A 12882-nucleotide genomic window follows, 5' to 3' on the forward strand; every position below is an offset into this window, starting at 1 on the left:
ATCCTCGATCAACAGGACAAACATCCTGCTAGTATGTGTAGCAAGGAATTATAATACATGTTAGTTATTTTATAATATTGTCAGTTATTTTGCTCAGTTTGAGCAAACCAGCTATTTTGTGTAATTGAAGCGAAACAGTACTTTACTATATAGGTGTCACTTCAGAAAATAGTCTTTTAGACAGTAATTATCAGGATTTTCTATAAAATTTAGTGTGCCATTAAACTGTCCAGCCAATCATATCTACATCATTTCAATAAACTCATAATAGCTTTGCTTGACTATAACAAATAATATATATTTTTTAATAGTAAAGAAATCAATTTTATTTCAGAGGTTTGGTATGGTTAAATGCTTTTAAAAAACGACTGTGGGGGCGCCTGGGTGGCGCAGTTGGTTAAGCATCCGACTTCAGCCAGGTCACGATCTCACGGTCCGTGAGTTCGAGCCCCGCGTCAGGCTCTGGGCTGATGGCTTGGAGCCTGGAGCCTGTTTCCGATTCTGTGTCTCCCTCTCTCTCTGCCCCTCCCCCGTTCATGCTCTGTCTCTCTCTGTCCCAAAAATAAATTAAAAAACGTTGAAAAAAAAAATTTAAAAAAAAAGACTGTGGTTTCACTTTTTCTTATTGTGGTAAGATGTATATAACATAAAATTTATCATTTTTCCAAATGAAAAATAAAAAATTTAAGTGAAAACAAGATAGAATTCTCGACTTTTTTCCAAGATTAAAATTTGTTTCCATTGCACTGGAAACACTTGTGTTACCTTTACCTTCATAGCAGATGACAGCTAACTTTTTTTTATATGAGTGTAGTTGACACAGGATGTCACATTAGTTTCAGGTGTACAACTTAGTAATTGACAAGTGTCTACATGATGCTGTGCTCACCACAAGTGTACCTGCTATCTGTCCCATTACATCGCCATCACAATATCATTCACTGTGTTTCTTACGCTGTGCCTTTTATTCCTGTGACTTACTCATTCCATAACTGGAAGCCAGTATCTCGCACCCTTTACCCGTTGTGCCCAGCCCCTACCCACTTCCCCTCTGGCAACCATCAGTCTGTTCTCTGTATTTACAGGTCTGATTCTGCTTTTGGTTTATTCTTTTTTTTTTTTTTTTTTTAATTCCATTTATGAGTGGAATCTTATGGTATTTGTCTTTCTCTAATTTATTTCACTTAGCATACCCTCTCGGTCCGTCCATGTTGTCTCAAATGGCACAGTATCATCCTTAAAAAAAGTTTTTTTAAAAAACACAACAGCTCTTTAAACAGGGAATGAAACCACAGGAAATGCTCCATTACAAATTATCTAAACTCTGTTCAATGTATTTATAATTATTCTATGAACAATCATTTTAAAGACAAACAGTATCTAATAGCATTTGGCAATATTATTTTTCTCAAGTTGCTAGGCTTTGTCCAACACAAGGAAGTTAATTATGTGTCAGATTGATTCCAGTCACAAAACACTCTTGAGATTTGCAACATTAGGAGTGAAATGTTCTTCATGAATTTCTTAACCACTCAGCAACCTACTTTGGACGCAGGCCTACTGCTCCCCTTCCCTCTGTTCATCAAAACCTTGACCTCCCCTCTCTCCTAAAGCAAGCTGTGGCTGCCCTGGGGTAGAACCAGGGGAATGAAGAAGACCCAAGAACTCACAAAGTGAGGCATTAAAGAAGCTGTGCAGGGGCACCTGGATGGCTCAGTTGGTTGGGCCTCCGACTTTGGCTCAGGTCATGATCTCATGGTTTGTGAGTTCAAGCCCCTCGGCGGGCTCTGTGCTGACAGCTCAGAGCCTGGGGCCTGCTTTGGATTCTGTGTCTTCCTCTCTCTCTGCCCCTCCTCTGCTCATGCTCTCTCTCTCTCTCTCAAAAATAAACACTAAAAAAAATTTTTTTAAATAAAAAACTAAAGAAGCTGTGCAAAAATGTGGCTTCCTGCAGAAACCAGAATTTCCACAAGGCCATCAGGTGCAAAGCCTCTTGGACCAGAGGAAGTGAGTGACAAAGTCAGGGCCAGAACTGAAGCCAGCTCAGAACCCAGATAAGAGCAGCTCCCAGCCATTTTCACTCCTTTCTGCCCCTGGGCACACTGACTGGCAGCTCTGGTTCCTCAGCAACTCCCGTCCTTGCCTTCTCTCAACCACACCACCAGGAGCGGTCCTAACTCCCAGTGGCCTCAATTATTTTTCTCTGTTAAAGGAGGACAAACGAAAATCAATATAGCCGTAAAATTCCATGTTTCTGAAAAAGTATGTCAGGGGCATATGGTGGTTACAAATGAAAAAGAAAGATCTAAACATATATATAAAACATCCCAAATCTGTACAAAGTATATTTATAATGTCATTTTTTAAAGTTTACTTATTTGAGAGAGACAGAAAGAGTGCACATGTATGTGGAAGGAGTGGAGAGGCAGAAAGAAAGAGAGAGAGAGAGAGAGAGAGAGAGAGTCAGTCAGTCCTAAGCAGGCTCCACGCTTAGTGCAGGACCTGACATGGGGCTTAATCTCAGGAACTGTGAGATCATGACTTGAGCCAAAATCAAAAATCAGACGCCTAACTGACTGACCCACCCAGGCGCCCCCATACGATATATTTACAAATGCTGAAAACACTGAAAGAACTACCTCGGCATGTTAACAGTGGTTATTTCTCAGGTGATTAAGGGCGCTCTTACTTTCTTCATACCTTTCAACGTTTTTCCAAGATTTCTACATGAACATATACGGTACTATTTTTATAATAAGTAAAAGACAGTAAATTAAATTTATTTAAAAGAAAAAATACCGCTGAAAAAATAAAGCCAACATTATCTGTACCCAACTAGCTATGGAAAAACAATTGCGTTAACCGGAAACAATTCCATACCCTAAAGATCTAAGTGGCTGAAATGTAACAAATAATAGTGCAGCCCTTTGTATTTGGTCCAGGCAGCAGCAATGGTTTGTGTTAAACTCTGACAAAAGTAAGATCTTTCAGATGTAAAAATCTGTTTTCCTTGGCTGAGACACATTCCCAGGAACATTGTGAGAAATGTCACAATTTTCCACATCTGATTTGGCCAACATGTGGGAGTCATTGTCAGGAAACGCCACCAAAGAGTTTGAGGTTTTCCCCAAGTTTCTATTTCTTTTCGGTCAGCAAATAGACTTTCTCCCTCCACAAACTCATTGTTGTGTTCCCTGGGTGAAGCTTCAACAGTACTAATTAGCATCAAATTCAAAGGTAGACTTACCATATCCAGCTGAAGAAAAAACTCAGGGTTGAATCAGCTTACACTTGGATGGGTATTCAAAAGAGTTAAGCTTTTCAAATTCATGTTTGCCAAGTGAATTCATTGCTCAAGTGTTATTTGACATACTTTGTTTGCAGGCTTGCAAAATATGTCACTGGTTGGAATGCCAGCTGTCAGCACAGGCCAGAACCCTGGTTCTTTTAAAATCTCCTTGAAAGCATTATACTTTAAGCGCATAGAAAGGAAGAGAGTATAAACCTTCAGCAACATAAAACTGTCCCCCCAAATTCCGATTCCTGAAAGCCTACTCATACTCATCCTGTGGACACCAATGGGTACTTACTAACAACCGTTCCTGGATCTGGCTCACTTACCGTAAGGTGTCACTTGTGATGGGTATGCTGATTAAGTCCAATAAAGAGGTCCCTCCACCTAGTTCCCAAAAGTGAGCAATATCTTTTGGCTGAAACAAACAAACAAACAAACAAACAAACAAACAAAAACAGGCATTTTTCATATTAAATTTTTAAAATCTTTTTTGAATGTTAAATACTTCTTATACCTCATTAACATCAGTCAGTAATAATTATGGATACAAAATACTGTAGTCCTCAATAAACCTTGGCAATCAAAACTTTCCCCTTTCTCTATCCCATCCCTCAAAATGCACCAAAACATCTATTCCAAAAAACAAAGATGAAACATTAACATGGTAGGTGGGGAACAAGAAGAGACTGAACAACCGATTCCCTTTTTATAGGATTCTTTAAGTATTAGGGGAGTGAAACAGTGAGGCAGCCACGTGGCTTGGGAATACGACCATCTATTCCATGACAACCTTCTTGGATGACTAGCTAATTGCATCTCTGCTTCCATCCTGCTGCTGAGGAGCCTTCAGTAACACCACGATTGTGGGAGGAACTAACTGCTTCCACTTAGAACTCAGGGAACATGAAATCTGAGAAAGACATGGATCTTCCAGAATGAATATGGAAAAGCCCAACTTGCTAACACAAAGTGTTAGAGAAAATAGGTGAAGAAAAATCACCTTTTTAATATATCTGTTGCCATGAACTTGGAAGAGATAGTCATTGAAGCAAGTTTTAGATGAATATATAGATTTTTGACAAATTATCATCTCATACTCATTAAAATTGTTCTGCTGTTGATATTTGAATATTTGCTGTTGATATCTGAATTATTACTGTTCGTGGGGGAGGCAGTTTTGCATTGGAAAATCCCCCTTGATTCACCATTTGACGAAGGGCAGTTCTTAGAGCTCTTCTCCACAGTGAAGCGGTGAAAGCAGTTTCAGCATTTCCAGTGAAAAGGGCAATCTCATTTATAGGTCATCACTCATGTCAAAATTCACATGAGTCACAAACGTAGAGTTCTCCCACATCTCAATATATCAATGTTTTTTCTTTTCTTTTTAACCTCACAGTTTTAATAATGAACTTTCACTGACTTATCTAGAAAGCAGCAACAGGCAATGTTAACTCTTACTAATGATCAAACATTTGGACTAGATCAATCTGTAAAAATCTGCCTGTGTGACAGAAGTGGGGCCTTCTGTTATAGATGGTTCTTCCCTACACCTAACTCTATTTAAGAAAAGACCTTGGGGTGCCTGGGTGGCTCAGTCGGTTAGGCGTCCGACTTTGGCTCAGGTCACGATCTCATGGTCCGTGAGTTTGAGCCCTGTGTTGGGCTCTGGGCTGATGGCTCAGAGCCTGGAGCCTGCTTCCGATTCTGTCTCCCTCTCTCCCTGTCCCTCCCCATTCATGCTCTGTCTCTCTCTGTCTCAAAAATAAATAAAAACGTTAAAAAAAAATTTTTTTTTAAATAAAAAAATAAAAAAAAAAGAAAAGACCTTTTCATGGGAGAATTCCAAAAGAGGATTCTATTTTGAATGTTTTTATCCAATATACACCGTGCACTCTCCTTCCATTCTGAATAATCTCCAACTTTCCTCTGAAGAGACACTCTAGTGAAAATAGGACTGTAACAAATTAGGGCCTCAGTCTCAAGTAGTATTACTAACTTCAAGATATGTTTGTAAAAATGCTAAGAATTTGGACTCTGAGTAGTACATTTTCATAAATATTCTACAAGTCAAACTCCTATTTTTCGCAGATTTTTTGGGAGACAGGATGTAACTCACAATATTATTCCCACTTGAAAGAAGAAAAGCCACATTAACACAATTAATATAAATATGTCCAAAAACTATAAAATAAAGTTACAAAGGAATCTTATTCCACATTTTAAGACACAACAAATGAGATGGCTAAATTATTTTCCTATTCAGGTTGCCTTCATGTCTGCTGAGTTGAATCTGACTTAAAAGCACATAGCTATGAAGTGTACAACTAGATATGTTTATTGATTACAGATAAGATGAAAATATAAAACAAAGTCAGCATCATTACTTCTCCATCCCCAGGCACAGCAATATCACTTAAGAAGACACTCACTATATTATGCCCTTTTGTTCTTCTTCCATATGTATATTCCAAAGCTAAGGTTGGTTTTGGTGGCTCATCCCTGCACAATAAAGACAGATAGTATTACCATCATGGGTTTTCTTTTTTCTTTTCTTTTTTTAATGTTTATTTGTTTATCCTGAGAGAGAGCACTAGTTGGGGAGGAGCAGAGAGAGAGAGAGGGAGGGAGAGAGAGGGAGGGAGGGGGGGAGAGAGAGAGAGAGAGAGAGAGAGAGAGAGAGAGAGAGAGAATCTCAAGCAGTCTCCATGCTGTCAGCACAGAGCTGGATGCAGGGCTCGATCTCACGAAGTGGGAGATTGTGACCTGAGCCAAAGCCAAGAGTTGGACGCTTAACCGATAGGACCACCAGGCGCCCCCATTATGGGTTTTCTTATGCTATCATATTACCCAATTCATTTTTGCTTCCTCTTAAAAATGTGAATCTATTAGTAGAAAAGTTACTTTGTGGAATAGCACTGAAGTAAAAATGATAAAAAATTTGATGTAAAGACAAGCCCTCAAAAAACCATCTTCGAGGATTTTTGTCACAGCTGCAACGATGACTAATGGCACCGGCACAATGTCGTAGTCCTTACAGGCACTGTTGGAGCGAGTGGAGAATGGAGTGCAGCTGGCAATGCTGGTGGCCATGTTAGGGGAAGCTCTTGGCATTCAGGTCATGTGGGGAGCACTTATACCAGGTTTTGCTCGGCCTCAATGTGGGGAGCTGTGAATCTTATGATTATCAATTTAATGGAGATATCAACAGACTTTAATGCAATTCTTTTATTTTTTTAATGTTTATTTATTTTTGAGAGAGAGAGACAGAGTGTGAGCGGGGAAGGGGCAGAGAGAGAGAGGGAGACACAGAATCTGAAGCAGGCTCCAGGCTCCGAGCTGTCAGCACAGAGCCCAATGCGGGGCTCGAACTCACAAACCATGAGATCATGACCTGAGCCCAAGTCGGACACTTAACCAACTGAGCCACCCAGGCACCCCACAATTTTTTATTTTAAATCCCAGCCCGAACATGGGCATCATTTAACTAGCGAGAGCTGCAAACTAACAAATGACACCAACAAGTCCTAAAAACTGACAAATGGTTTGATGAATTATTTACACTGCAGCTTACATTGTTTGGTAAACAGCTTTATTGTATATATGTACTTATTTACTTCAATTTCTTATAGTACAAATGTATATCATAAATTTACCTTCGTCACCATTTTTCAGTGTATGGTTCAGTAGCATGTTAAGTATATTCACCTTGTTGCACAAACTCTAGAACTTTTTCATCTCGCAAAACCGAAAGTCTATACCCATTACACAATAACTCGCCATTTTCCCCTCCCTCCAGACCCTGGCAAACACCATTCTACTTTCTGTTTCTGTGAATCTGACTGCTCTGAGATACATCATATAAATGGAATCATACAGTATACATCTTTTTGTGACTGGCTTATTTCACTTAGCATAATGTCCTCAAGGTTCATCCGTGTTGTAGCACGCGTCAGAATTTCATTCCTCTTTAAGGCTGAATAATATTGGTATATATCTTTTTAATGTGGAGAAGAGAATTTTTAAATTTGTGATTTATATATTTATCTTTATTAAATATCTTGCATATCATCCCTACATATATATTTTTTGATACATATATAGAATATTTGGTTATATTTGCTTTTATAAAAGATACAAATTTTCTTTTATGAAACAAAATGCTACTTTTAAGACAAAATTTATATGCTCTGATATTCAACGTATAATAGAACTATTTTTTTTTCCAAGTAAACTATCAAGGAACTGAAATGAAGAATTTTCAGTTCAGTGTTGTATTTCAAAGTATTTCATCCTAAGCTGATGTTGTGTTAGAGAACTTGTTTGTAGAAAGAAATACATATGGTCAAAAGAGAGCCATGATTCCAGGGGATGGAAATATGATGCAGGTGTCACTATAGACGGTTCTTCTAAGAAACAATTTTGTTCGTGAAAGGAATTACACAAAGTCAGGATTCTATTATTTGAATTCTTTACTAGTATTTTTCAAATGGATGACGTTTCTTTAATGTGACCTTGAGACAAAATTACATCTATTTTGATATTTTTTGGAGAAGTTATAAGAAGTAGGTATTGGAATGAAGGGAACAAGCAGTTTCCTGCAATATCCTAAATCATAATCCTAAATCTTAATCTGATGACCATATAGGTTAGGAAGTATAAGAAACAAATAATAAAAAGTACAGTTTGAGGATCAACACTGTGCTTCAAAAATGTTTCCACGAGCAATTTAAAGATTATAATTAATGTTCTGGGGCGCCTGGGTGGCGCAGTCGGTTAAGCGTCCGACTTCAGCCAGGTCACGATCTCGCGGTCCGTGAGTTCGAGCCCCGCGTCAGGCTCTGGGCCGATGGCTCGGAGCCTGGAGCCTGTTTCCGATTCTGTGTCTCCCTCTCTCTCTGCCCCTCCCCCGTTCATGCTCTGTCTCTCTCTGTCCCAAAAATAAATAAAAAACGTTGAAAAAAAAAAAATTTAAAAAAAAAAATAAATAAAGATTATAATTAATGTTCAGATAATAATGGACTAGGTAAAATAGAAGTAAATCAAATACCAGAGTAGCACAGCCAAAAAGCAGCCAAGCACTATCGGAGTTACGTTCGTTGCTTCCCCATATAATAGGGAAACTCAGCATTAATCCTGTATAATTTTATTTATTTACTTTTGTTTATTGTTGGTTTTGTCTTTAAAGGAGATTTTGGGGCTCCTGGGTAGCTCAGTCAGTTAATCGTCTGACTTCGGCTCAGGTCATGATCTCACGGTTGGGGGGTTTGAGCCCTGCATTGGGCTCTGTGCTGACAGCTCAGAGTCTGGAGCCTGCTTTGGATTGTGTGTCTACAGCTCTCTCTGCACCTCCTCTGCTCATGCTCTGTCTCTCAAAAAACGAATAAATGTAAAAAAAAATTTTTTTAAGGAGATTTTAAAGGCCATACAAAGAATTCACTAAGAAGTTATTGTTTGAATCTCAAAATTATTCACATTCCCAAGTCTTTCAGAATTTAACTTGCCCTATATAACTAGAATAAACAAAAAATATAGTCTAAAGGTTAACATAACACTTACCTGTCAAGACACCTTAGAATAATAGTAGTCTTTCCCTGGAAATAGAAAAAAAAAAAAAAAAAAGAATACTGTGTTAATGTCACCCATATGTAAAATTTTGTTATTCGTAATTGTGGCCAAAAATAGCTTTTAATCACTCGAATGATAAATTACCTGGAAACTAGAAACTTTCAGAATTGTTCCTAAGTTTGATAAGTAGAAAAAGTTAACTGTCAACTTTCCATCACGGTGTAACTACACTGCTATTATTATAATTATGAAGTCCTGCAGATGACAAATACTAGCAAATCATACCTCACTTTAGTGGTCAACTTGGCAGCTGTCTGAAATTTTCTCTCTATTCATCAATGCTAATTACTGGTTAAGCAGATGATTAGTGTCTTCTAAAATGTTTTAATTCCAATTGTTGAAGTGGAAATAAAGAAAAAAGGTAACATACAAATAAAGGACATATTGCAAATATGTTCAAAGTAGGCAATCCAAATACTGGGTTAGAGTATTTTTTGTCTGTCTTTTTATTTGTAGAGAAGGTACTCGTTCTAAGTTTTTTGTTAGGAGTCAGAAAATATAGGTTCTGGGCATCTCTACCACACGAAAGTTAACCTCACATTTCAGCCAGGGATTGGCTCAGTGGTTTAATCACACTTTTTTTTTTAATAGTAAAACTTAAAAACAAAAAACAAGCCAAAAAAAGATCTCTTACAAGAAAACAGATAAAAGAGGAGCAGCAGGGAAAGCTCTAATGGAGGAAGCTGCTGGGTTCCAAGGAAAATAGTTTGGAAAATGCCGGACTGACAAAAACACAGACCATTTGACTAGGTAGGTTATTTCCTAAAACCTTTAATTTTTTTACCAAAAGAAAAAGATGATCACAAATAAATTACTCTGGATTATATCTGGGATATGATCAAATTGAATGACTTTTTTTTTTAAATAACGGGAAACATAAATAATTGGAATACGACCAAAAATGTATATTACTGAAGGATGTTTGCTGGCAGGTATTCTTTCAAAGTGAAAAACAAGAAATAACCTAAATTTCCCCCAATGGGGATTTGCTAATTTAATTATGACAATCCTTATAATGAAATAGCATGCAGCTGTTAGGAATGATGATCTAGGAAGATACTTATTGACATGGTAAAACATTTATGACAGATTAGCATAACTCTGTTTTCAATTTTAAAATATCTTTTCCTGCTTCTTTGAGATATATGTACATACATACACATACACATTAACAGATTCAGAAAAAGACACAGAAACACACACACAAATAAATAGATCTAGAGGGATATCACTAAGCTAACAGTAAACATTTCTAGGTGATGGATTTGTTGGTAATTTATATTATTTGGTTTTTTTTTAAGTTTGTTTAGTTTGTGTGTGTGTGTGTGTGTGTGTGTGTGTGTGTGTGTGAGAGAGAGAGAGAGAGAGAGAGAGAGAGAGAGAGAGAGAGAGAGAGAGAGAGAGAGAGAGAATCCTAAGCAGGCTCTGTCAGTGCAGAGCCCAATGTGGGGCCTGATCTCATGAACCGTGAGATCATGACCTGAGCCTAAATTAAGAGTCAGACGTTTAACCGACTGAGCCACCCAGGCACCTCTGGTAATTTTTTCTTTTTTTAAGAAAATCAGGATTTTCTAATTTTCATACACTGAACATGTATCACATGTAGCATATTTTCGAAGTTTGAGATAAATGAAGACTGTAGTACAGTGGTCTCCTCTTATCCATGATTCCGCTTTCCACAGTTTCAGCTACTCATGGTCAACGGCAGTCTGGAAGCAGATGACCCTCCTTTGGACATGTCATCATCAGGTCAGGAGTACCCTAGCGCTGCATCACTGTGCCTACACCATTTACCCCACTTCATCTCGTCAAGAGGACATTTTAGCATCTCACATCATAAGAAGGGCGAGTGTAGTACAGCAAGGTATTCTGAGTGACAGAAAGGCCACATTACATAGCTTGTATTAGAGTATGTTGTTATAATTGTTTTACTTTTAGTTATTTTTAGTTATCTCTTCCCGTGCCTCATTTATAAATTCAACTTTATCATAGGTGTGTATGTATAGGAAAAAACAGAGTATGTACAGGATTCAGTTCTCTCTGCAGTTTTAGGCATCCACTGGGGGTCTTGGAACATATGCCCCGCAGATAGAGGGGAGGCTGCTATACCTAAAAATTATTGTATTCTATGTACAAGAAAGCACAGAATCAGAATTACTGGAAGCTTAGATATAAGATTCCAGATTGGAAGGAATCTTAGATATAACTAGCCATTTTTCTCAGATTCTCATAGTTCCATAGCGTTGATTTAAATTTTGATTATAATTTCATGTAAATGTACTACTTGGTGGCAATTCCAAATAAACATAAACTCAACTCTGGGCACGGAAATACACTTTTAGGCTATCATTAAAATATGATCCAAATTTTAAAAATTCACTAGTAAACTGTTGCCCTCTGAGACCCCTAGGTTTCCTGGTTCAATAAACACTGACTTAGTACAAGTTCATTCAGGGATTATCAAAAGGAATCCTATCTTCCCTCCCATTACCTCAGACACATTGGAAATCCAGTCTTTTCTTCTGATCCATTATCCCCGGAGTTCTAATTCCACAGTCTTCTACACATCCCTTCATCTGGCACAATAATCCCCCCCATTTCTCCCCCCAAAACTCCCTAATATCAACCTCTTCTTCAGAATGTTCTACCTGTTGGCCTTACCTAAAATATGGCTGCTTCTGGACCATTTCCTCTACATTCTTGTTAAAGAAGGCTTTTTTTTTTTTTTTTTTTCCTACCACCTCATGTACTACAGGGCCCTCCTTGCTCCCCAGTGCCACCTTTAAACAATCATTCTACTTCCCTTGTTTTGCAAGTCTTACAGGCTGGTACCAGTCTACCGTGACGGCTGTTGTCACCTCTTCTGGCTCAGTCTCCCTTTCCCTCTCAGCTGCTGTCATTAGTCTTGCTAACTTCATATCCATGTGGGCACAGGCAATCCACCTAACACTCTGACCTCTCAGTGACTTTGCCTCCTCACAGAGACCCTTTCCTTCACTCTGCTTCTGCCATACATCACTTCCAAGGTTATATCTTGAATCACTTCATCACTGGAAATTGCACCACTTCCAAAATCACACACACAAACAATGCATTTCTCCAACTACTTCCTCAGGAATCCCCAGAGTAACCATCCTGTGGCCTTAGTGAGAGGCCTCAAAAGTCCACTGACCTGTCAACATTTCTCCTTCTCCATCAGCCCCGTCCTACCTCCACATCTCACCTTTTCCATCTTAGAGTCCACAGTTTATTATTACAATCACCCTTGCAAATATTACCCCCTCCCTAGGCTTTCTCGCTCCGTATTGCACCCACTTGGTTGGCAAAAACCAACCCTGGTAAACCCAATCACCTTCCCTTCTCCTCCATGTTTGTACCCACACAAGTGAGTGATGATGGAGAAAAATTATACATACTGTGCAGATTGGTGTCACCTAAATTCTGAATCCCCGTCATCAAAACAGCAGTCAACAATGACGAGCAATCCTGTAAAGTTTGTCTAGTGTGTTCTCTCTCCCATTGGTTGTAACTGCTGTTTCGTACACTTTTCTTGATTTTCTCCTCAGAATACCCACTTGACCCTCTTCACCTGAATTACCTCTCTTTCCTTACTTCTTGCTCTTCAAGCTCTGGACATCATGCTCTCATAAGGAGGCTTTCCTCTTCCAGCCTCTTGGACTGAGTGAAAAGCCCTTGTTTCCATCATAGATCTGTCTCATGTGTTGCTACTGTTGTACAAGTACTAGCACCTAAGTTCCTGCACAGCAGAGTATGACTTGCTTTTCTGTTTCCCCAGCATCGGGCAGAATACCCGGCACACAGAAGATGTTCAGTAAGTGTCCACTGAATGGACAGAGGTTTGGCAAAAAGAGAGAGAAGGCATCGAGGCAGTTAGTTTCTTTGGTAAAGGGTGATTATTAGCTGAACAACAGAAGCATTACTTGCTTGGCTCTCTTTATTTT

General features: G+C 38.6%; 1 protein-coding gene across 2 annotated transcripts in view; it reads right to left on the bottom strand.

The window, feature by feature from the left end:
- Nucleotides 1-12882, bottom strand: part of DYNC2LI1 (dynein cytoplasmic 2 light intermediate chain 1) — a 43239-nt gene that overhangs the window by 20283 nt on the left and 10074 nt on the right. For both annotated transcript variants that reach the window (XM_058684272.1, XM_058684271.1), the window contains exons 3-5: nt 8852-8886; nt 5725-5794; nt 3622-3710 (exon numbers count right to left, since the gene is read on the bottom strand). In XM_058684272.1, coding sequence (XP_058540255.1) covers nt 3622-3710; nt 5725-5794; nt 8852-8886 — 194 coding nt within the window. The remainder of the gene's footprint in view (nt 1-3621; nt 3711-5724; nt 5795-8851; nt 8887-12882) is intronic.

This window comes from Neofelis nebulosa, chromosome 9, assembly GCF_028018385.1.
Source record: "Neofelis nebulosa isolate mNeoNeb1 chromosome 9, mNeoNeb1.pri, whole genome shotgun sequence".
NCBI lineage: Eukaryota > Metazoa > Chordata > Mammalia > Carnivora > Felidae > Neofelis > Neofelis nebulosa.